The sequence below is a fragment of the Stegodyphus dumicola genome, chromosome 12, assembly GCF_044657685.1.
Source record: "Stegodyphus dumicola isolate Sdum_Otavi_A_Nest chromosome 12, ASM4465768v1".
Taxonomy (NCBI): domain Eukaryota; kingdom Metazoa; phylum Arthropoda; class Arachnida; order Araneae; family Eresidae; genus Stegodyphus; species Stegodyphus dumicola.
Window position 1 is genome coordinate 120,204,936 of NC_140779.1, and position 22,600 is coordinate 120,227,535.

The 22,600-nt window shown below is 31.3% G+C and overlaps 1 protein-coding gene across 1 annotated transcript in view; it reads left to right on the forward strand.

Annotated features, from left to right (window-relative positions):
- The window catches only part of LOC118186609 (thyrotropin-releasing hormone receptor-like), a 529,209-nt gene extending 507,937 nt beyond the window's left edge, over positions 1 to 21,272 (forward strand). Inside the window, exon 4 of the mRNA XM_085806891.1 lies at positions 14,681 to 21,272. Within this exon, the coding sequence (XP_085663017.1) occupies positions 14,681 to 14,754 (74 nt within the window). The 3' untranslated portion in view covers positions 14,755 to 21,272. The remainder of the gene's footprint in view (positions 1 to 14,680) is intronic.
- The last annotated feature ends 1,328 nt before the right edge of the window (positions 21,273 to 22,600 follow it).

Sequence of the window (22,600 nt, forward strand, 5' to 3'; positions counted from 1 at the left end):
ATCTGCAATGATATCGTTTTGTCTTTTCTGTTAAAACAAGCTCAATTGATGGTATTTGCTGGTCCAAGTGTTTTCTCTTTGAACACCTAAATTCTTTAAAGTATCCTGAAAGTATATTCGAAAGCGTCCAACTTTTTGAACATCTTGGTATGTCTGACAGCCAAATTTCCCTGCAAATTTTTACTTACTTTTCTCCCTAATTTTCTTCTTTCCTTCTACAGTTATTTTCAGTGCTCACACAAGAAAATTAAGATTTTTCGACTGCTAGACTTCCATACATTTTGCATTCTTGTCAATTTTTTAAAATATCAATTATATGAATTGCGTTTCAGCTAAAGACAGCTTTTCATTTTCTAGTCATTTTAGCTATAAATAAAGTTTAAAGCGAAGTCCAAAGGATAAATATTTTAATTAAAATATTTTTGTTAAATGACAAAGAAATAAAACAGTCCAGCAGGGTTTATTCTGTACCACCGAGTGACCCGATTCTTATATCGGCTGAAACAATCTAAATCATACTAAAGATCATGTTTTTTTTTTTTTTTTTTTTTTTTATATACAGTCTATAACGCCAGAGAAAAATTAGCTTCTTAAAACATTCTTTCTAAGAGAATTAATATAAAAGATTATATTTATATATATATTTTTAAAGCTGGGACTTGAACCAAACTGTCAAACTTTTAAAGTTTAATTTACATGGTGGTTATATTAAAGTTTCAAATTGAAATGGTCATAGAAGGAAAACTACCGGACCAAATGTTATCAAACTTGGGAATCGTGTAAAGGAGGTTATGGGAATTTATTTTCGGCGGAAAAAAAAAAGAGTTCAAAAACTCATCATCAGGGAAAAAATGGCGCTGTATACAATATTGTTAAATGAAATAAGACACGAAAACATCTGTTTAAAATGTGTTTAATATTTTCCGAAACGTTCAATGTAGCGTCCAGCATTTTCCGAAAGCAAGTTAAATCATGTTACTGCATTCTCAACAGCTCTTAGCATATCAGGTTTGGTTTTGGTTTGGTTTATTAGATTACGACAAAGCACTCGAGGGCTATCTGCCTTAAGGAAGGGATGCCTTCATAGAGGACTTTTTAAGGGAAACTGGCTCGTATACACGTTACACATAGCATATCAGGAGGAATGTTATCAGTGTATCACATTTTTCATTTCAGTGTATCACATTTCTGCCAAATTGTTTAGATTATCACCATAAACAGTGCTTTTGAGATAACCTCGTAGACAAAAGTCACAGAGGTTGAGGTCTGGTGGGAAGAGGGGAAGTGTTGGCCTATAAGACGTTCATTCGTGAAATGTCGCCTAAGTAACTATGCGATACTCTTGAGGTGGTGCGCAGCCCTGCATAAAAATCGTAGTATCTAAAATTACACGTTACTGCAGTTCATGTATCACGAAACATTTTAATATTGACTCTAAGTGAGCTGCAATCGCAGTGGTCCAGCTGTCGACTGCTCTTCAGAAAAAAATGGTTCTGTTATAAAACTAGCTGTTATTCAACAGTAAACGGTGTGAAATGAATGTTATGCAATCGAATGCAGTAGGAGAATGCAATGAAACTAGATAGATAACATGAGAGATTTCTTTGGCCCAAATCGATTAAAAGCGTTTTGAATCAGTATCTTCATGTTTTAGTGCCGAATTCAGGCTTAAAAAATTACAAATTAGCGATTTGTAAGAAAACGATTTCCAGATTGTACACGCTTGTGAGAGTGATTTGCGATCTCACATTTTCTAATCGCTAATTCGTGTTTTTCACGGACGAAATTCTCACTTACAGGGATGGCGCACTCGACATTTATCGAATTTAACGTCTTTAAATGGTAATTTGCCTACTTCAAAGTTTCTTAAGGGTATACAACATATTAAACCCGTTTAACAAAAGGTTAAGTTAGATTCCGACCCATATTTCGTTTAACAATATTGCATACAGCGCCATTTCCCCCCTGGTGGTGAGGTTTCGAATTTCCTTTTTTTCGCGGAAAATAAATTCCCATGACCTCCTTTAGATGATTTCCAAGTTTGATAACATTTGATCCAGTAGTTTTCCTTTTATGACCGTTTCAATGTGGAACTTTAACCACTCTGTATATTATTAAATTTTAATTTGAAGCTATGCGTTATATGTATACCATGCGTAAAATTTTCGCTTTTATAGAAAAATAAAAAATCGAAGCAAATATACTTAGTATAATGGACCAAAACTGAAAACATTTCCCCTCCCTCCGAAAATAAAATATTGAAATTTCGAACTTGAATTTATTGGGTTATCGAAATATTTAATTTGACTTATCTTCTAAGTCCTAGTTCCGACAACAATTCCGTCAAAAATTCCGAATTACTTAAGCTAAAGTAAAAGATTTAGTATATATTCACTGTATGTTAATAAAGTAATCAATGTGTAATAAAAATAGATTATAGAATTTACGCTGATGTAACTTTTTGTCTGACTGCACAACATGTAATGGAAGAGAAGGTTTGTAGAGATCTGTTTTTGGCATGCCTCTAAAAGTAGATGTCATATTAATTTTGTCTCTTCAATGTCAAAAAACTTTCCTTTGAGAGGCAACTTTAGTTTTTGGGAAAGAAAATAAATCACAAGAAGACAAATTTAAAGAACATGCAGGACGATTGAGTACACATACTTATTTTCGGAACACAAGCGGTTCTCCGACTGGTAATTGAATAATGAAAAGATGCATTGTCATGCGATACAAAACATTTGGAATACGTTTTCTGGCTGAATAACGTAATCTGCTTAATTCACATCCATTTACAAGTCAACTACTCGGGCAATTTCAGAATCGTTTTGATCCTGAGCTTGTAAGACAAACCTAATATCACTGGATTTAAACACTTCTTTAATCTTCCGAGAACGTTCCTTCTTTAGCTCATATTCGAAGAATATTAAGTGAATGCAGTTATTGCCAAAGAAATTGAATATTCATTTGAACTACGGCTTGGTAGTTTACTAACGAGTTAACAAAACTTAAATTCTGCTTTTTGTGTCTAAGAATACAACAATATTTTAAATATTTACAAATAAAATATTAAATTGGAGCCTCATCAGTTGCCTAGCATTTGAAAAAAAAAAAAAAAAAAGATTGTTAAATACTAATTGTTTGCTGCTCAGTCTAACCCAGGCTGCATGGTTGGTTTTCGTAGTTTTTTAAGTTCTCTTTACAAAGATTCTCTATGAAAGCATCTTAATCAAATAGCTCCCATGTTCTTTCTATGTTCCAATAACCAACTAACCTAGTTTAAGCGTGATTTCCAAGTGAAGTTACTAGTAAAATCCGAATACTCATTAAAAATCATGTAGCTAGCCAATCGGGAGTAACATGAAAGATACGGCGCCAATAATTGAAATGTTGTTACGGTACGCTGTTTCTTAACTTCTTAACTTAGATGGTCATTCCTTAATTAAATAGCCCACCAACGGCCGAGCGGTAAAGACGCTGAACACTGGTAGTTCAGTCCGAGTTTCGAATCCCGCGAACGGGCTGGCCGCATGGGCGGTTTCGTGGTTTCCCCATGTGTAACGTGTATACGAGCCAGTTTCCCTTAGAAAGTCCTCCACGAAGGCATCCCTCCCTTTAGGCAGATAGCCCTCGTGTGCTTTGCCATAATTAAATAATCCAATCCAATCCTTAATTAAATATAATTGATTTGTAAATTCTACTAGAACTGACGGTAAGATTTGAAGTGGAAATAAGTAATATGGTGTGTAATCTTGATTAATATAAAATTAAAAATATTTGCATAGAAAAATGTTTGCATTCAGACAGAAAGTTTTTTGAAATATTTGCAATTACTTTATAAGAAGGATTTATTAATAACCGTAATAATTACTTATTATATTACTGATGATTAGGATTCAGTTCTTGACAATTACATTCTAAATTAGAATTTTAAGGATATAATAAAAATACGCTACGCACAAAAATACATTTTAGGAAAAAAAATTAGTTGATTTTTTATGTTTTAAAACTTCTTAAATTCATTTAGTAAACATCGTATCCTCGTTGTTTATTGAATCCAGAATGTTAGTGTCGTTTATATAATTATTCTTACTTGTCCACAGAATCTGCTGACTTATCCAGCCATTAAGTAGCTGCAGATCATTTCTACATAACCATTGAACTTCCATTAATTCATTCTCTAGAGGGTTGTATGTTTATATCATAATTTGACTTTTATAAAAAATGATTATTCTAAATATTATGTTTCTATAAAAATATATTGTGCTTTAAAAATATGGATGATAATATCAGCCGCTCTTTCAGCCACTTCAAAAGCAACAGTTTGTTTAGAAATAAATTATGCAGTTAATGTCATAAAATTCAAATAAATATCAAACGAAAATTCTCAGTTTTAGACAATTCGATTTAAACGAAGTAAAGTAGCAGACGATAAAACGCCGAAGGTAAAAATTTACTCTTACAAAAACTTACTCTTAATTTTTTTAAAAAGAGAAAAGATACGAGAGAAATTTAAAAAGAATAATTAAAAATTTGAATAATATCATCTATAATTTAAAAAATAGCCTTTCATATAATATTAATAAATATTTATTACGCATCATTGAGGAAAAAAATGTCATATAATTAATTCTTCGTAAAATTTTACTTGAAGTTTAAGGTTAAAAATAGCTGTGGCAATTCAGTGTAACAAAAATCCATAGACCACATTTGGCGTTATTATCGCTCAAAAAAAAGGTGCCAAATTTCAAAACGCGAAATTATGTAAATTCGTGTATATCTTAGAAAATTTTGAATAAAAAAGTCTAATTTTTTGCAGATATGCTTAAAAATACACCTACTTTATGATGGTAAAAATTTTATAGGTTATAATTCAAAATGTTTTTCGAAAAATCTATAGAAATTATTTAAAAATAGAAATTTAAAAAATAAAACGCAAAAAATGGGTAAATTTTATTTGGAATGAACCAAAATTTCGAAATGTGAGAGAAAAAATCAAAAAAGTTTAATAAAAAAAGAGATATTAATAAATATTTGCTAAATTCAATTAACATTGAGGAGCTAAAATTTTGAGAGCTAATATTTTAAAAACTATTCGTACGATTTTTACAAAACTTGGTATTCTGGCATAATTTGAGTCGTAGAATCGAAATATGTAAAAAAATTGGTATGTCATTTCAGAAAAAGTCCGATTTTTTGTCAAAATACCTATGTTAGAATAGTGCTATATATAAATCTAATATATATCCTAAGTCGCGCTTTCGAGACATGAAAAACACAGTTTGAATTTTGTCAATCAGCCCAATAGAACGGGAGATATAGCACTGTCCCATTTTTTTTTTTTTTTTGAGCAGTGTACATACTGAAATATTAGGGGCGCAATGTTATGCTGGAATAAGTAACTAGTACAGTGAATTAAAAGTTAGACCCTAGATTAGTTCTGTGTGGTACAGTGTCTTGCTACTGAATTATTTGTACTGTTTTCTAAGTACATTAACCAATGTACAAAGACATTAAAACACGTGTATTAGGTACACAGTAATTAGTGGGTACCCAAGCGTTAGGTAAGTGCTACTTTAACATACATTAACAATAGGTACTTAATACAATGCTGAACAGATAATTGGTGCAATTAATTTTAGAGTGGGGCTCTAGTTTGATCTGTGCGATACGGTGCCGTGTTACAGGATAAAATGTGCAGATGCATAGTTACATTATCATGTATACAGAACATAAATTCATATACATATATACAGACATTTTGGGTACAGACACATTAGGTACATGGTTATTCAGTGCGTAATAGATGTATATTAATTATACAGTGCCAAGATATGTGATAACACTAGTAGATACATGGGTACAATTACATATAAACAATGACATACAGACACAATTACATACAGACAAAAGCGTATATACGCTTATATTTGGTACATAATAGTCATTGGTGACATAAACATTTTGTACTTACTTCATGTACTTACATAAAGTCTAGATCCATAAAATAATGTTATAACTAGTAATAGGTGCTTATTAGTTTTATAATAGGACATTAGGTTGATATTTTGCCTTACTGTGTCACGTTACGTAGAAATGTATGCGGGTGCGTGGGTACAGCTTCCTATTTACAATGCTATATTATACTACCTATTTACAATACTTATATCATTCGATTTCATAATCAATAGATACATGGCACATTTATATACATGAGCAGATGGTACATTGTAGAGTGCCGTTGAGGATAATTGATGCAATTAATTTTATAGTATTTTAAAAATAATGCATTTATACGCAATTATGAGGTGCATAATTGTCATTGGGTACATATACATTAGGTGCATAATACATATACATATTTATGTATTAGTTTCTTAATACAATGCTAGAGCAAGTAATTGGTGCTGTTATTTTTACTTGTTACATGATGCTGTAGGAGATTGAATGGATAAACTAATATATATACTAACATACATATACACAATTTTTAGGCACATAATAATCACTAGATTCTCAGATATTAGGTACATTGTATACATATATATATATAAACAGATGGTTCATAATACAGTGCTATAGAAAGTAATAAGTGCAGTTAATTTTATAGTAAGATTCTAGTTTAACACTATGCGAAACGGCCTCATGCAGAACCACAACACCACGAAGGCACGCTAGGAAGGCGGCAGAAAATTATATACTTCCCCTTTTTAAAGAGTGACTGGGGTTTTTAGGGAACCCAATCGCCAAATTCTGGGTGAGGAGAATCATCATCCAACACCCTTTTAGTTCGGGCGCCACTGTAGAGACATTAGGTTGATTGGAAAAGACTGAGAGATGAAAAATGAGCAAACGCCTTCGGCGGGAATCGAACTACGGACCTCTGGAATACCGGGCCAGCATGCAGAACCACTACACCACGAAGGAACACTAGGAAGGCGGGAGAAATACCTTATACCTCTTCGGATAAGTACCTATGATTACAAAATTTAAATAAAACAATTACTAACAGGAAACCTCAGCTCAACTAACGTATCTAATGGTTAAGAATTTATTAATCACTTGCCCGAAATTTTCCAAAAATTCCTTGTTACTTTTAATTGCATCGAAAATTTCTCTGCAATTCAGTTCACAGTTAATTTCGCAGTTTTGTAAAGATTTGTTGGTTGATTCAGCTTTTTTAACTCTTTCTTCAGCCCATATGATATTCATTACTAAGAATACTCTTTCGAGTGACACCGATGTTCCTCGCATGCTGAAAATGTATTTATGTATTATGTATGAATGTTATTTGAGCAACATCCAGCAATGAATTTTTTTCCTTTAAGACGATGAAAAAGTTGTATACATTTTTCTCCATAACTTTTACTTCTAGTTTCATAATTAGTTGACCATAAAGCCTTTTTTTCATCACAACTTCATTAAAAAGTTGATACATGTTTCTCGTATCGTTTGCGGTAATTTCATTAATTTTTTCATGTGAAGCTTGACAGACACTAATTCCAGACATTTAATTCGTTGTTGTTTATCCAAATTAAAGATTTTGCTTCACCAAAAGTGTTTTCCCAGTACAAAGAAAAAAAGATATCTGTCATTCATGTTGGAGAAAAACATCTAGGGCATGGTTTCTCAACCATTTCCCCCCCCCCCATGCATCCCTTTCACCACTGCTTGATGTTCATTTGATTACCTTTTCAAAATTTTTAAATGCACATAGATTCATTTAGGTATAGATTATTTTTAACGTATTTTATTTATTAAACAACAAAAAATATGTAAAATGGTCATAAATACCAAAATTTGTAGAAGTAGTTTTTATGTCCATAAACTAAATACTGAACTACTAAACAAAAGTTTAACAGGCCCCCTCCCCTGAAATATTACAGTGCCCTATACATTACAAGTGGATATGTCTATTAGATCATTTACAATTAATTACTAAATTACACTCAGTAATATAATTCTTTGCAAAAATTATTATTCATATTATTGCTACTGATTTATTTTATACCTAGTAGAGCATTTCGGAAGAATTAATTTAGTTTTTGCTTGGCACTGCTCTTGGATAATGAATCACAATGCAACGTAAATCCTATTTGCACATCGAACAAATGTAAGTTAGAATCCTTTCATTCCTTCGAAAAAGTAATTAATTTTCTTCTGGTGATCTGGGATCAGGACAAATTTCTTTCCAGGATCAATTAAGAATTTTTTTTATCATTCTGTTACGTGCTTGTACAATCACATTCTTTTACCTATCTAGCAAGTGTTTTTTTTTTTTTTTTTTTTTTTTTTTTTTTTTTTTTTTAGAATGGTGAGTTCAGTTAGGATTGTTCTGATCGTCATCTAACACACTTTTATCGATGGATACTTTTCTTAGTAGGCGCACTAGCAGGAAATGTAAATTGAGTTAAGGTTTATGAAAATTTTTATAATGGTGTGAAGGTTTCTATTTCAACTGCAGTTTTCTTTGAGAAACTATTTTAATGGAATGTCTGAAAGCGACAGAAGTCAATTGAAGAGAGAAGTTCATTTTTATAATGAAAATTTGTACAATGGGGCGAAGTTTTCTATTATAAGTATAATTTTCTTCAAAAAAACTATTTTAATGGAATTACTGAAATCGACAGAAATCAGTTAAGCACAGAAGTCAATTTTGTCTTTCAATCACAGCATTTAATTTCAAAATATATGAAATATACTTCTTCTGTCAGTACTAAAATAATCTTATACACTTAAAATGAATTCTCTGCTAATATGTATATATTATGTATATGTATTATAATATATTTCCATGCCGTATATTTATTATAATATATTTCCATGCCGTATATTTATTATAATATATTTCCATGCCGTATATGTATTATAATATATTTCCATGTATATGTATTATAATATATTATAACATTAATTATCCAATGAACATAAATTCTGAATTTCTATAAGCAAAATACTCTTCTTATTGATGATTTACATATATTCAGATATATTGATACTTCACTATTTTGGGGAAACTGATTATACAATATTTTTTATTCTAACTGTTGAAAACATAAAAAAAACACAATAATAATATCAATTACTGTTTAAAGTCAGTATAGGTGTTTAATTCATATAATTTTACGTATAGGAATTAAAATATAGTTGTTCACAAATATGGAAAATTAATAGCTCATTTTTCTTTCGTTGCCTTGTTATCGAATACAGTTATTGCTGAATTTTATACAAGAATATAACACTAATTATTTAGACTAGCTTATAAAACAATTAAGCAATTAAATTTTAAAAGTAAAATTGCATGTAGCTATAGACGGAAGTGAAGACTCAGACTTCACATACAAATATTTAACACAGACTCACACGTGTAATAAATAATTCTAAACTTCGTATCAATTATTATTGCATTCTGTACTTATCTGAATTAATATTACATGTTCACGTGATATTATTAACACAATTTTATGGAATTTTATTTTTTGTAACAAAATTTTATGTAAGATAAAAAATATGTAAATCAAAATTATAATTTAACCTAGCGGTGACCCTTTATGTTCTAAAAATCGTAATAACTTCTCTGGATTGCTCTATATCATTCCGTCTTGTATGAATTGCGCAAAACTGATGACGTAACTCTTGGATCTAAATTTAACCAAAACCTTCCTTTTGGGCGAGTTTTCATATTGGATAACTACGCACTTCTGCTTCTCTGTGTGCGCTGCTTGGAGATAATTTCGCTGTGCTCGCTTCCTATCACAACACTATCAAAAATGTAAATGTTCTTGACTAGGCACGAGTAGACTGCCAAGTGATTGTGGCGACAAACGTCAACTGGAAAATAAAAATATAATTAAAACTATCTCGACTACCAAATTTCTTAGATATTACGAACTTAACATATTAGCCTATTACTCAATCAGATTTCTTCCTTTTCAATACGGATCTGTGATCTATCTTATCCAGGTATGAGGCATCAACACTGCTTCGTATTTTTCATGTTTTTATTATACACACACATATATATAGGGTGATTCAGAATTCATCATCAATATTTGGTGGGGAGGTAGGGAATAGGAAAAGAAGGAGATTTCACATAGGAATGCATGGAAGCATATGCCATGTAGTAGGGCAAAATGACCCCAGTTCAGAGATGGAAACACATAAAAAGGAAGTAGTAAGGGGGAAAAAAACATTTATTATCCTACATGTAACATTTCTTTGCACCGGTTTTACGGACTTGCAAAAGGGGCTCGAACTGCTGACCATGTGGGCATGACTCACAACGGCGTTGCATAGACAACCGGAGCTTGTGGTATATGCCTGGCAGTTACATGCATATCTGCAAGTTCCTTCCAGGTATACCGGTTCATGTCACTTCTGCAGAGTCACCTAGTCGAATGACGACTGGCTGCACACGTCAAACAGCTGTGCTTACGTATGGAAGTTGTGTACACACAGCGCCCTCTACACCACCATACGTTCGTCTGCGCCCATACTTTCCTATGAGAAATCTCCTTCTTTTCCTATTCCCTACCTCCCCACCAAATATTGATGATGAATTCTGAATCACCCTGTATATATGCGGGATATACCGTATTTGACGGCATATAAGACGCACTTTTTTTCCTAAATTTGGTCTCAAAAAAGTTACCTGCGTTTTATACTTGAAGAACTACGTGAAGGTAATTGCATTCAATAATTGTTTATTTGGCTTTTACGAAACTAAAAGAAACCACGCTATTGAAACTTTTTTTCCTTATGTGTGGCCGTCTAAATAAGGGTGCGTCTTATATGCCGTCAAATACGGTATTCATTTCGAGCCTACCTCAGACGAGCTTCGGTACTTCTCACTATTTGAATAAAATCGTAGCCCGAATCTCAGATAATACAAGATAATTCCAATATTTTAATTTAAAATTTAATCATCTGATACATAAAAAGCAAGACTGTAATTAAAGGAAACTTTAGAAATGAAAGGGTCTATTACTTCTTAGTACTAACATTTAGTACTTTAAACACGCCGGTTTGAAATTTGATGCCAAATTCCTTTCAAACAAGATTCTTGGTCTTTATCTTCAACTGATCAATCTATAGCAAACATTTATCAACTTATAGATAGTTATGGTTATAGCCGGAAACATCGCAGACGAAAGTATAGCTAGGAAAACAACGCAAGGAGAAACATCGTCTTAGAAAACATCGTGGGAAAAAATAAACAAAGAGAAAACAGCACAGTTCTGAAACATCGTGGTACAAAACATCGTAGCCAAAAATAAAGTGGTTCAAAAACTTCATAGTTAAAAACATCATCGTCGAAAATATTGTGGTTAAAAATAAAGCACACTCAAATAATTGCATGATGATAACATCGCAGAGATGCGTTTTCCAGGCTTTAAAGGCTGTAAATGCATATTCGTGAGTGTAAAAAGGAAAAGAGATTATTCTTACTTTTCATATTTTTGAATTAAGTAATTTTTTTTTTCTGAAAAGTAAGAAGGAAACTTAGCACTTAAAAACTGAAAATGAGTCGAAAATTAATGCAACTTATAGCACTTAATAGAATTTGAAACTTACAGAGTTGACTAACAGAGGTCATTAAAAAATTAATCTTTTTTATAAAATTCTACTAGTAATTTTTCATTAAAAATATAGTCTGAAAAAGATTATAAAAAGGAAGATCACAAATCATTATGCAAATATGCGTTTATGAATTTTAAAGCCTGGAAAATGCATGTCTGCGATATTATCTCATGCGATGATTTGTGTTTTGTTTTATCATGATATTTTCAACAACGATGTTTTTAAACTGTACCACGATATTTTAGAAAAATGCTCGAGAAAATTTCTCTTTGTTTTCTCCCCCTCCCCGACGATGTTTTGTATGAGGACATTTTCGCCTTGCGTTGTTTTCTCCATGATATTTTCGTCCACGATATTTTTGCCGCGATGTATTCGGCGGACACCTGAAGTAATTAGTAACGGGAAACTATGCAGCCTGCAATTGATACTATAGTCTATTACTTTAGAAGAAGCACTTCAAAGATATTTCTTTTCCTGCCTGCTTTCCTTCTAACCACGGTAATGACAGCTGTACAGCCGACGGGGAAAGCAGCATTAGACAATCAAAAGCCTTTTATATTAAATGGATTATAAAAAAGGCATATTAACTGTCTAATTTTGTTATAGAGATTAACCCAAATAAAGAAAGAATTGGGCACTTTATGAGACGTATTGGAAAACTTTGCAATCCTTACAGCGAAACGTTAGTTTTGTCAGACATTGTCCCAAGCAAAAATCATCAGCTATTTAAAAAAATAATTGCATCATGGGCCTGCTTCTTAACCAATAACAGAAATCCTTTTAATAAACTTGTGTTTCATTTTTAACTTTTAATTACAATAATATTTAGGTTTGCTTAAATTATACATACTTTCTTAATCTGAGCTATACTTAGCCAGAATTTTCCACAGAACCTTAACTTTGAGGAATTCGGACATTATTACACCCGCTATATGTTAATGATGTTAATGACGCAACCCCGTGTTCGGGAAGGCTTAACACTGAAACACAGAATGAATAACATACAGTTTTCCTTTCAGTTTACGTAGATGACATGTAAATTAATTCTCGAAAAACTCATTGATGTTAGGCTTCAAAATGGGATCATCAATCTGTGAAGTGAAAAATGTCATTCATAATTCCAAATACTTATTAATCCGCAGTATGAATAGAAAAAACAAAGATAAATGACTTTTAGTTTCTTTTTCATACTACTCATTTCAACGAATTGCAAGAATTTAGACATAACTCAGAAAGTAAAAATAATACAGTCTATTGCCTAAATCTTCGGCAGTATGTGATGTTTATTACAGTCCTATAATGGTATCTCGCATTGATTAAAATATCATAGAAAGCGTTAGTTAATGAGTAAAGAATACGTAATCATTTAATATGTGCCGCATGAAAGATGAAGTTTCTGAAATTTATTTGCGAAATAAAAAACAAATTCAGAGTTAATGGCATGACAATATTTAGAAATTGTAAGTAATACTGTAATTTTAAAACATTTGTAAAATATTCTCTTTCAACTCTGGTAAGGTTTTTCCGAAATTTCGCGTTCGATTCTTAAGTGGTTTAATTATTTTCTTTCGAGTAATGTAAATACCAGCTACATTTCCTTAAGAAATCGTCTACGAAAAGTTCCGTTTTTCAAACCAGGTCGTCTTCGAGCATGCTTGCATAATTAATATATCAGTCAATCTGTGCCATATAATTATCGTTGTGAAATTCCCAGCTGCGTTGAGATAGTTTCCCCGCAAAGTGGAGTTCGGTTTCCCAGAAAGTGACAGGAAAAGGCAGGATTGCCAGATTTGACGCAAAATCGCCCATTTGGCGACAAAATTGGTCTCGGGAATGTTCTCAAACGTAAGTAAAGATATGTATACCCTGCCTGTCCTGGAAGAGAATTGTGCGTTTTGAATTCAGAAATTAGCTTTAGAGCGATCGAACGAGTCGGAAGCTGTACTTTATTGCTTTGCCATGAAGCTGTTTTCACGATGATAGCCAGAAGGCTGTGTTGGTGGTTCTTTCAGCTTGTTTGTAGTAGTTTTACGACGAGTGTAAACGTGTCTTTGAGACTGTCCTGTGTATTAGTTCTTACTGGTGAATAGATTATATTTTGATTCTCTATCAAATGTTTTTATCAATTACTCTAAATCTACGAACCCGTAGAACGCAAATATCATATGTATAGCGCTCCATTCTGTGTGTAATTTTCAGAATTTTTATTGTAGAGTCAATGAAGTTCTAGCGAATTTGGTGAGGAAAAAAACTAATTTTCTCCTATTTGTGCTTAAATAACATAATACAAGCAACAATAACAAGAAGGAATTTCTTTTTATACGAAGAACACTTACTAATATATACTATTTTATTTGGTGTAATGTTGCGCTCTTCCAACCTGCACGCAACAATAGTGGTGACTGCTGAGAACTGGAAAGTAGACAAAGTCTTGAGAAGGGTTTAAATCCCTTTTTATTCAACTTTAGAAATTACAAATGCGTGCTCTTGACGCTCACAAACTACGCCGACCCGGCGGTAAAATAAAAATAAGAAATTGAAAAGAGATAATAACAAGTGACTAACTACGAGGCTCTCTAAACGTAACTAACCTCACCGCGTTCTAAAATACCGCTGATAATTCAGCAAACTTCTGAATATTACGTTGAAAGATTAACAATCTGCCGAGGCAAGCACACAGGCCGAAACGCGTGGTTCTTCAATTTCTAACTAGCCACCTCCACGCTCGTGAAGCAAGAAAGCACCCTTTCGAACTCGTTTCCCTTCTATTTAACTCAGATTACTTCCGCTGACAATTTGAATCCTTGCGCGTTCTACTAAAATTTCCATATTCTGACATTGGCAATTCCCGGAGAAAGTAAGGCTTGACAGGAAAGATAGTTTAAACTTAAAATAAATGTTAGCAAAAATAAATATAAACCCTACAGTGGTAATGTCTTCGGCTAATATTATGCACTAGTATATGGAATCTCTGATGTGCACTAGAGATAATTTTAAAAAAAAATATTTAAAACTATTGTAAATATTCAACTAAAAGCGAAATGTATTTAAAATTATCTGCAGAAGATAATTCAATTCATTGCTTTTTATTTTTTTTCAGGCAAAACTGCAAGGCCTATCCTCCCTACAAGGTATACCACAGTCACTGCGGCCATCGGAGACGACGCAGTTTGATCATCTTTTCTGATGTCTGACAACATGTTGTCCCTTACTCCCTTGCTTCTGATGTTGTGGACCCTTTCCGAAGCTACGTATATCACTGCGCCAGATGTATCACAGGAAAAAAATTGTTTCGTAAATGTGCACATCTACACGACAATATGAGTATTGATTGCAAGTGAATAATAATTGTTTTGTATTGCATAATGAACTTCGTATGAGTATGATGTTATAATGTATTGATTCTTTGTAAATTAATGTAGTGCTGTTACGCTGTATAAAACTATTGCTTATTTATCCCCATTTTTAACATATCGCAACACGTAATGCAGAGATGAGTTGCAAAGGTTGCTCAAAAATATGTGACGTTTCTTAAGTTTTAGAGTTTCTAAACACTGCGTAGCAAATTTCAAACATACTAGATTTGTGATTCAACGCTTTCATTATTAATATATAATTAATTCAACCACTAATCATAGTCGCAGTAAGAACATAAAGACATTCTAAATTTCATCTAAATAAAACTTTTTACATATATGATTATGATATTATAATATTTAAATTATGATATTAAGGATATACATGCATGTGAAAATTCATGTTTGTTTTAAAGGCGAAAATAAGCCTCGAGTTATTTCCTCTTTCTCTCCTTTTTTAATTTTTATCGGTACTTCGTTTTGGGTAAATCGACTGGCTTTCTGATTCTGGATTATCAGATGTCGAACAAATTATGCGGCCGTTTGGTGTATTTCGGATTTTTCTGTTAGACTAGCAGGATGCAGTTCAAATACTGTAACTTCCAGTTGCTCTTCGTACATTCTGTAACTAATGAATTGGACTATGATATCGTTGTTAATGGACTTCGAGAGCTACTGTGAACTGGTATCATTATTGAATGTTTATCGCTGTCTTTGAATTCCCTCAACCGTTCACACTGCATACGACTTAATCACTGATCATCACAAACGTGTTTCATTATTGTCTGAATCACCTAAGTTGAATGAAAAATTTGATATCCATATTCTGCTTGTGAAACTCACCTATTTAAAAAAACTACTGGAGATCATAAGATTAAAAACAAAGCAGTATGTGACGTTTTGACCATTCGCAACTGAAAAGGTAGTTTTCTTGCTGGAGTCGTGTCCGTTATGCAGAATATTATCCCTACACAATACTGTAAAATCGTATTAGTGTGCGACGGTAATATTTTCGGAACTATTTAAAGAGATGTTGCATAATTTTCAGTAATATAAAAATGTTTCACACTTGTTCTCATCATCGTTATAAGTTATCGACGATTCTAAATATTATCAATTCATCTGAAGATTAGAACAGCTATAAAACAGGGTATCTGAAATTCTGAGCTTCTCCTTTACTAGAGAAAACCTTTAATGCCTCCCTGAACAACTTTGCATTTATAACTGAACCTACATTCATAAGAGATATCATATTATCATAGTGTTTTACAGCACAGTAACAAGACCTCATTGATCTGATAGTATAATAATACTGAACTGTAGTACAATATTCAGGTACGACGTAGTGCATTTCATAATAAACATAGTATTATAAGCAGTAATAATATGAATAATATCCTAGGACGTTCATACCTCTTCAAATAGGAAATGCTAAGGAATATTCTGTTATTAAGAAATGCTCATAAGCATATATAAGCTAACAAAATATATGAAGTTTAAATGTAATTAACTCTATTCAATTTTCGACATTATTCGGTTTCGAGGACCGTAAAAAATCGCCAAACTATTGTTGATGCCAATGCTGCCAAAAATAATTGCGGCAACCCTAATAATTGCGACAAGAAAGGAAGTATAATAGTAAATAACTATTTAAGATTGATGTTTTAATTTAGATGAAAGGTTAATTTCATACAATACTTTTTTATTATTATAATTTATATGAAAAAGTCTAAACATAACTGAATGGAAGCATAAAAGTAAATAACTATTTCAGATCATTATTATAATTTATATAAAAATTGCTAAACATAACTGAATGGATACCTGCATCGCTATTTCGCTACCGACTTATCGCTAAAGCATAATTTCATCTCGTTGGTTGTTCAAACGTAATTTTCTATAATGAATGATGCCTTTTCTTTGAAAATATTCTCGGTAAAGTACAGAATCGCTCACTCATTTGTTTGCCACATTTTACAAAGATAAAAACAATTGGATTTTTGTCAATTTTCTTTTACTTTTTAAGTGGAAATAGGTCGATGTGTACATAGATAAAGTATGTGCGCAGTGCCATTTTTGTGCAATTCTAGGATTTTTTAAAGTAAAAATAGGTCGATGTGCACGTGGATACCGAGTATGTGCAATTCTTTTCGTCATGGGCAATTCCCAAATTGTTAAATCCATAGGATATCAAAAAAGGATTTAAAATCAAAAATTATTTAAAAATTAAACTAGTATTTCAATGGCGTCTTAAGAAACATAGAACTATATAAACTTACGCAATCTGAAATCAGCGCTTACGCTAGATTTGGCGCTTTTGCGCGTACATTTTTGCTACAATTTTTTTACGGCCCTCGAAACCGAATAGTACCCAATTTTCTAATATCTTGAACGATTTATTAAATTTTAATTAGCTAATGAATTTTTGCATTTAGGAGAGAAATTACATTTGAATTTAGGAGAGAAATTACATTGGAAAGTGGGTTCTGTTTTTTTATTTTTAACAAAAGTGCACGGAATAAAAAGATTTTTCAAAGCTTAAAACAACTAATAGGCTAATTGTGGTTTTTATTTACCACCCTGTCAAATAATTAATTTTATTCATTAGAAGCCAGTAAGAAATGGAAGCCCTCTTCGTCTATAATAATAATTTTTGTTAAAAAATATTCCTGATTGAAAGCCAATAGCTGAAAAATAATAACAATGGTGACATGGGCAAATTTGTGTTTGTTTCAGTTAGTTACAACTTTGCATGAACGCTGCATGGTTTTAATAATTCGTAACAGAATGCAAAAGATCTTATAACAGATGTCAATCAACGAATCTATAGCATTTTTTGTCAGTGTTGTTTAAAATGGAAAATTTCGCATTAAAATGCCCGGTTAGATCAGAACGTGAAAGAATTATTAAACCTATTATTTCTAATTGTTACTGATCCCTCTTTGGGTTCTATGTTTTCCTTTTAATAAAATTATACAAAGTATACATAAAACTGCGAACTAGATTTTCATAAACTTTTCCAAATTTGAAAAATTTATCAACTTATAATAATCTGTTAAACGTTTTCACTCAGTCATATAAAATATTTAAAATAGAATGAAATATGTTTAGGAATTTTGCATTATAAATGTAACAGATGCCCTACAGATTTAAAATTAGACAATGCCAAGTTTTCACTGGTATTAATTTTAGAATATTCCACGAATTTTAAGAGAAACTAACTCTTGTCTCTACGTCTTTAAGGAAAGAACAGAAATTACTCAAAAGACATCAAAGATTAAAACGTGGTCAGATAATGCATGAAATGTATCAAATTTATAAAATAACATATTATATGGTATGGTAACACATTTTATTTGGGAATTACTTATGAAAGTATTTATAAAATTATTAGCTATTGCTTATAAAATTACTTATAAACTTAACTATCAGCATAATTTACAAATTATATACTAACTCCTATTTTCTAGTCATTGGTGCGTATTAGTGTACACCTGAAATAGGATAAACTCATAGTATATAAATTAAACAATATACTATACTAAATCTCAGATGAGTTTTGACATTAAGTAAGTTTATTTCAAAGTCAAACTTCGTGACCATTGACAAAGTGTTCATTAAAGTGATCATTGACTTTGCCGCTGATTATTTTACTCATCAATGAGGGAAAAGGAATTTAATCAAATATTTCTTTATTTTACCTATTTAGACTGTTTGTTTCTGAATAAAAGCTTATCTACAAGAACTAAATTTCCAAAGAAAATAATTTTTTTCTTTTTAATTGACACATGCGCATACAAATCTAAACTGAATATTTTATTTGTTGTCTTGATTTACATTTAATGGCACAGTTCATATACAAATTTATGGAAAATGTAACATTAATAATAAACAATAACTGAATGTTTAATCAGAGCCACAGCTTATGGAAGGTAATTTGAAAAGATGTGCAACATAAAATCTTGCAGTTTCGCTAGCTGCCATTTCAAATTTATCTACCGAATCAAATATAGGCTTGGAAGTATTCTAGCTCTTCAATTTAAACTTTCTTCTCCAAATCGAATATTGAAGTCAGCGAGCAACTCAAAAGTAACCTCCGAAAGTGAGGACTTTTTAAGCAGGATCTAAATTCGGTTTGAAAATAATATTTCTCGATGTAAGTTCCAATTTTTTTCCTTAAAAGAAGAGTTTAAAAGAACAGATTTCTAATACGCCCATTTATGGAAACATACAGTGGCGTTAAGACTCATCACAATGATTTCTACAAAACAAAAGATATATGAGAGTCTTAACAAATAAACATTACATGAGAAAATCATTCATTTTATGGAAATGCTGCCATTTCTTGCTTCATTCGCGCCCGCTGCTGCCAATGATAGAAGTAACAGAAACATTTTTTCGGTCTTCAGACTTACTAAACTATGAAACAATGCACTAAGATGATCTGCCCAAGGGCAAGAATGCTTTTGTGGAAGATATTCTGTAAGATATTCTCTTATATTAACATTAAACATTGGGAAAAACCTCCAAAATAGCCATGCAGCCAACCTATTTTCAGATTTTTGAAACGGAATCGAATTTCCAGTATTCATTGGACTTATCTTCTCAGTCACAGGTTCATCCTCAGGCGGCAAAATTCATTATGTTAATTTCAATACTGGTAAGCATCTGAGTAAGCAGTTCAAAACTCAGCATTTGAAATTGCTCTAGATTAATTAATATTTAGGTAAAATTACTTTACGGATTGAACAAAATATTGTTTGTTTTGAAAAGAGACAAACTGCTGTGACGAGACCAAGAAAAACAAAAAAGGACAAAAAATTAATTATTAGGTTATTCACATAATTGTCAGAAGATGGTGTTATATTTTACATTAAATTTATTAATAACTAATCGTATGATAATAAAATAATACTAAAATTTTCTTTATGTTCTTTAGTTATCTATTTTTAAAATTTTCTTTAGTTATCTAATTTTGTCGCACAAAATGTACAAAGAAAAAGAGAAACGTTATTCCTTGTAATTGCAGTTTCAAAGATCTTATGTTCACAGTCATGAATATATTATAGCAAAATATAAAAACCTCAGAATCATCGGTCTGTTGTGACAAAATATTAAAAAGTCATCACAAAATCAGTCAGGGAAACGCGAAAAATCGTCATAAATAAACTATGCAGAGAAAATAATTAAGATTGGTAACTTAGTACCTAATCCAGCTATTACAGTAGGATTTCTCAAATGTTTCCATATGCCATATCTTTCTACCAGGCAAAGTTTTTGATGCTGTTTACGCTAATTACTCACAAATTTAATTTGTCAAAATTGCATCACATAAAAGATAAGGGATTTATTAAAAAAGAAAATATGCGTTTTATAAATAAATTACATACACATAATTATGAACTAAATTTTAATAACTCTGATGTGGACACCACATAACATCCTATCTCGGCCTATGAAATATTCTTTTTACAATAACAATAAACTGATACTAAATACTGTTATACGTTTGTTGTTAGACTAACTACATAGTGTATAAACTCTTTATATGTAGTTATATTTCTTTATTTGTCGAAAATGACTTTTTTTTTAATTTGACATTGTCAAAACATGGATGTTTTCCTCATTTAAAACACTTCTGTAAATGAAAGCATAAAACTTGAGAAAATAAAAACCAAGTAAGCACTCTTAAGCTGCCTAAGGGGGTTGGGTATAATAGTATATATATATATATATATATATATATATATATGTAATAATAAGAGCAAAGGAAAAAAGACGGAACACTCTAGATGCACTGTAGATGCGTAGTTATCCTATATTGAAGAAGAATTTTGATTGCGTAGTATTTAAAGAACTTGGCAGTCGAGGCAGTTTTATTCCATTTTTATTTTCAATTGATATTTGTGGCCACAATCACTTGGCACTCTAGTCGTGCCTTTCCACAGAAGATTTACGTTTTTGATATTGTTAAGATAGAAAGCAAGCCAGCGAAATTACATCTTAGCACAGTACAGAGCAAAAGCTGAAGTGCGTAGTTATGAAAGATGGAAGCACGCGAAGAGAAAAGTTTTGGTTTACAAGGACAGTTTCAGTTCTTAATTATTACGTCATCAGAGTTGCGCGGACCATAGAGTGATCTAGAAATGACGCAATGCAGAGAGGTTATTCCGATTTTAGAATAGAGAGGACGAATTAATGTTTATAGTTATATTATAATTCTGATTCATATATTTTTATCTTACATATTCCCCCCTTCAAAAGAAAAAGGCGTAGCGACAGAGAAGCCTTTTTAAAGAAAAAGAGTTAAAGCACAAGCAAATTAAAAAAAAAATATAAATAAATAATAAAATTTTGATCCTGTAAAGTATTATTTATAAATATTATTTTTTTTTAAATAGATTCTTAATTTTTAGAGTCCTATTGAATTTTTCAACATTTCAGTCCAAAAGCCTTTTTGTTTGAGAGTTCACATAATCATAATTCATCAGGGAAAGTTCTTGTTATTACAGAATATCACAAAAATGTTTACATAATTATTACTTATAATTAAATGTAATGCAAATAAATATTTAGGATACTTATTTCTATACTGATAAATTATAATTTAACATCATAAATAATAGGATTAAGATTTTCGGAATTTATGGTTTCACCGTTATCATCTTTCATTCACAATTCCTGATTTTACCAAACTGGAAGCCTCGCAATACTTCTAAACAAACATATCCATCAATAAGGCTGTCCTCTTGAGCTAACCAGTGTTTTCTCTGCACTAGTGGCCCAGGGTGCCTAGACAGTTACTTAAAAAGACCTCCGTTCCTTGCATTAAGGTAACTGGCCTTTGAGAACTGCACTAATACATTCCATAATAAAAAATATAATAATAATAATATAAAAATTTTACATGTATTCATAAAATGAGAGCCTCCAACATTATCTTGCATGAAGAGCGTAAAAGGAACAACTGTACAGAGGTAATTACAGGCCTCTGTTGAAGGAACCAGTACACCCTCATCATACTATACTTAACACACAAAAAGCCATAAATTTTAACATGCATTTACCATAATTTCATATTACGTATCTGTAATAATTTTACTTATTTTTAACATCTTTATTTTTAGAATAATTATAAAATTCGTATTTAAAATTCTCAACAAAATTTCAAAAACATAAAAACTTATATTTCAAAAACATAAAAACTTATCTTAATATCCTTCCCTATGAATAATTTAAATAGCTTAAAATTCGTTACTTAATTTGCTCACACATAATTATGAAAAATTAGAAAAATTAATTAACAAGAATTTCAGATTTTCTCAAAACAAATTGCAGAAATTTTAACCAATATTGAAATGAAAACTATAGAATCCGAAGCACATTAAATGACCATAGAGTGATCTAGAAATGACGCAATGCAGAGAGGTTATTCCGATTTTAGAATAGAGAGGACGAATTAATGTTTATAGTTATATTATAATTCTGATTCATATATTTTTATCTTACATATATATATATATATATAAACATATATAGCAATATATATATATAAACATATAAGCAATAACACATTAATTCCTTAACTTGGGCATTTCCCCTCTCTATTACAAAAATAGAAACAGTTTTCTCGAAACTACGTCATTTCTGAAAACTAAATCCAT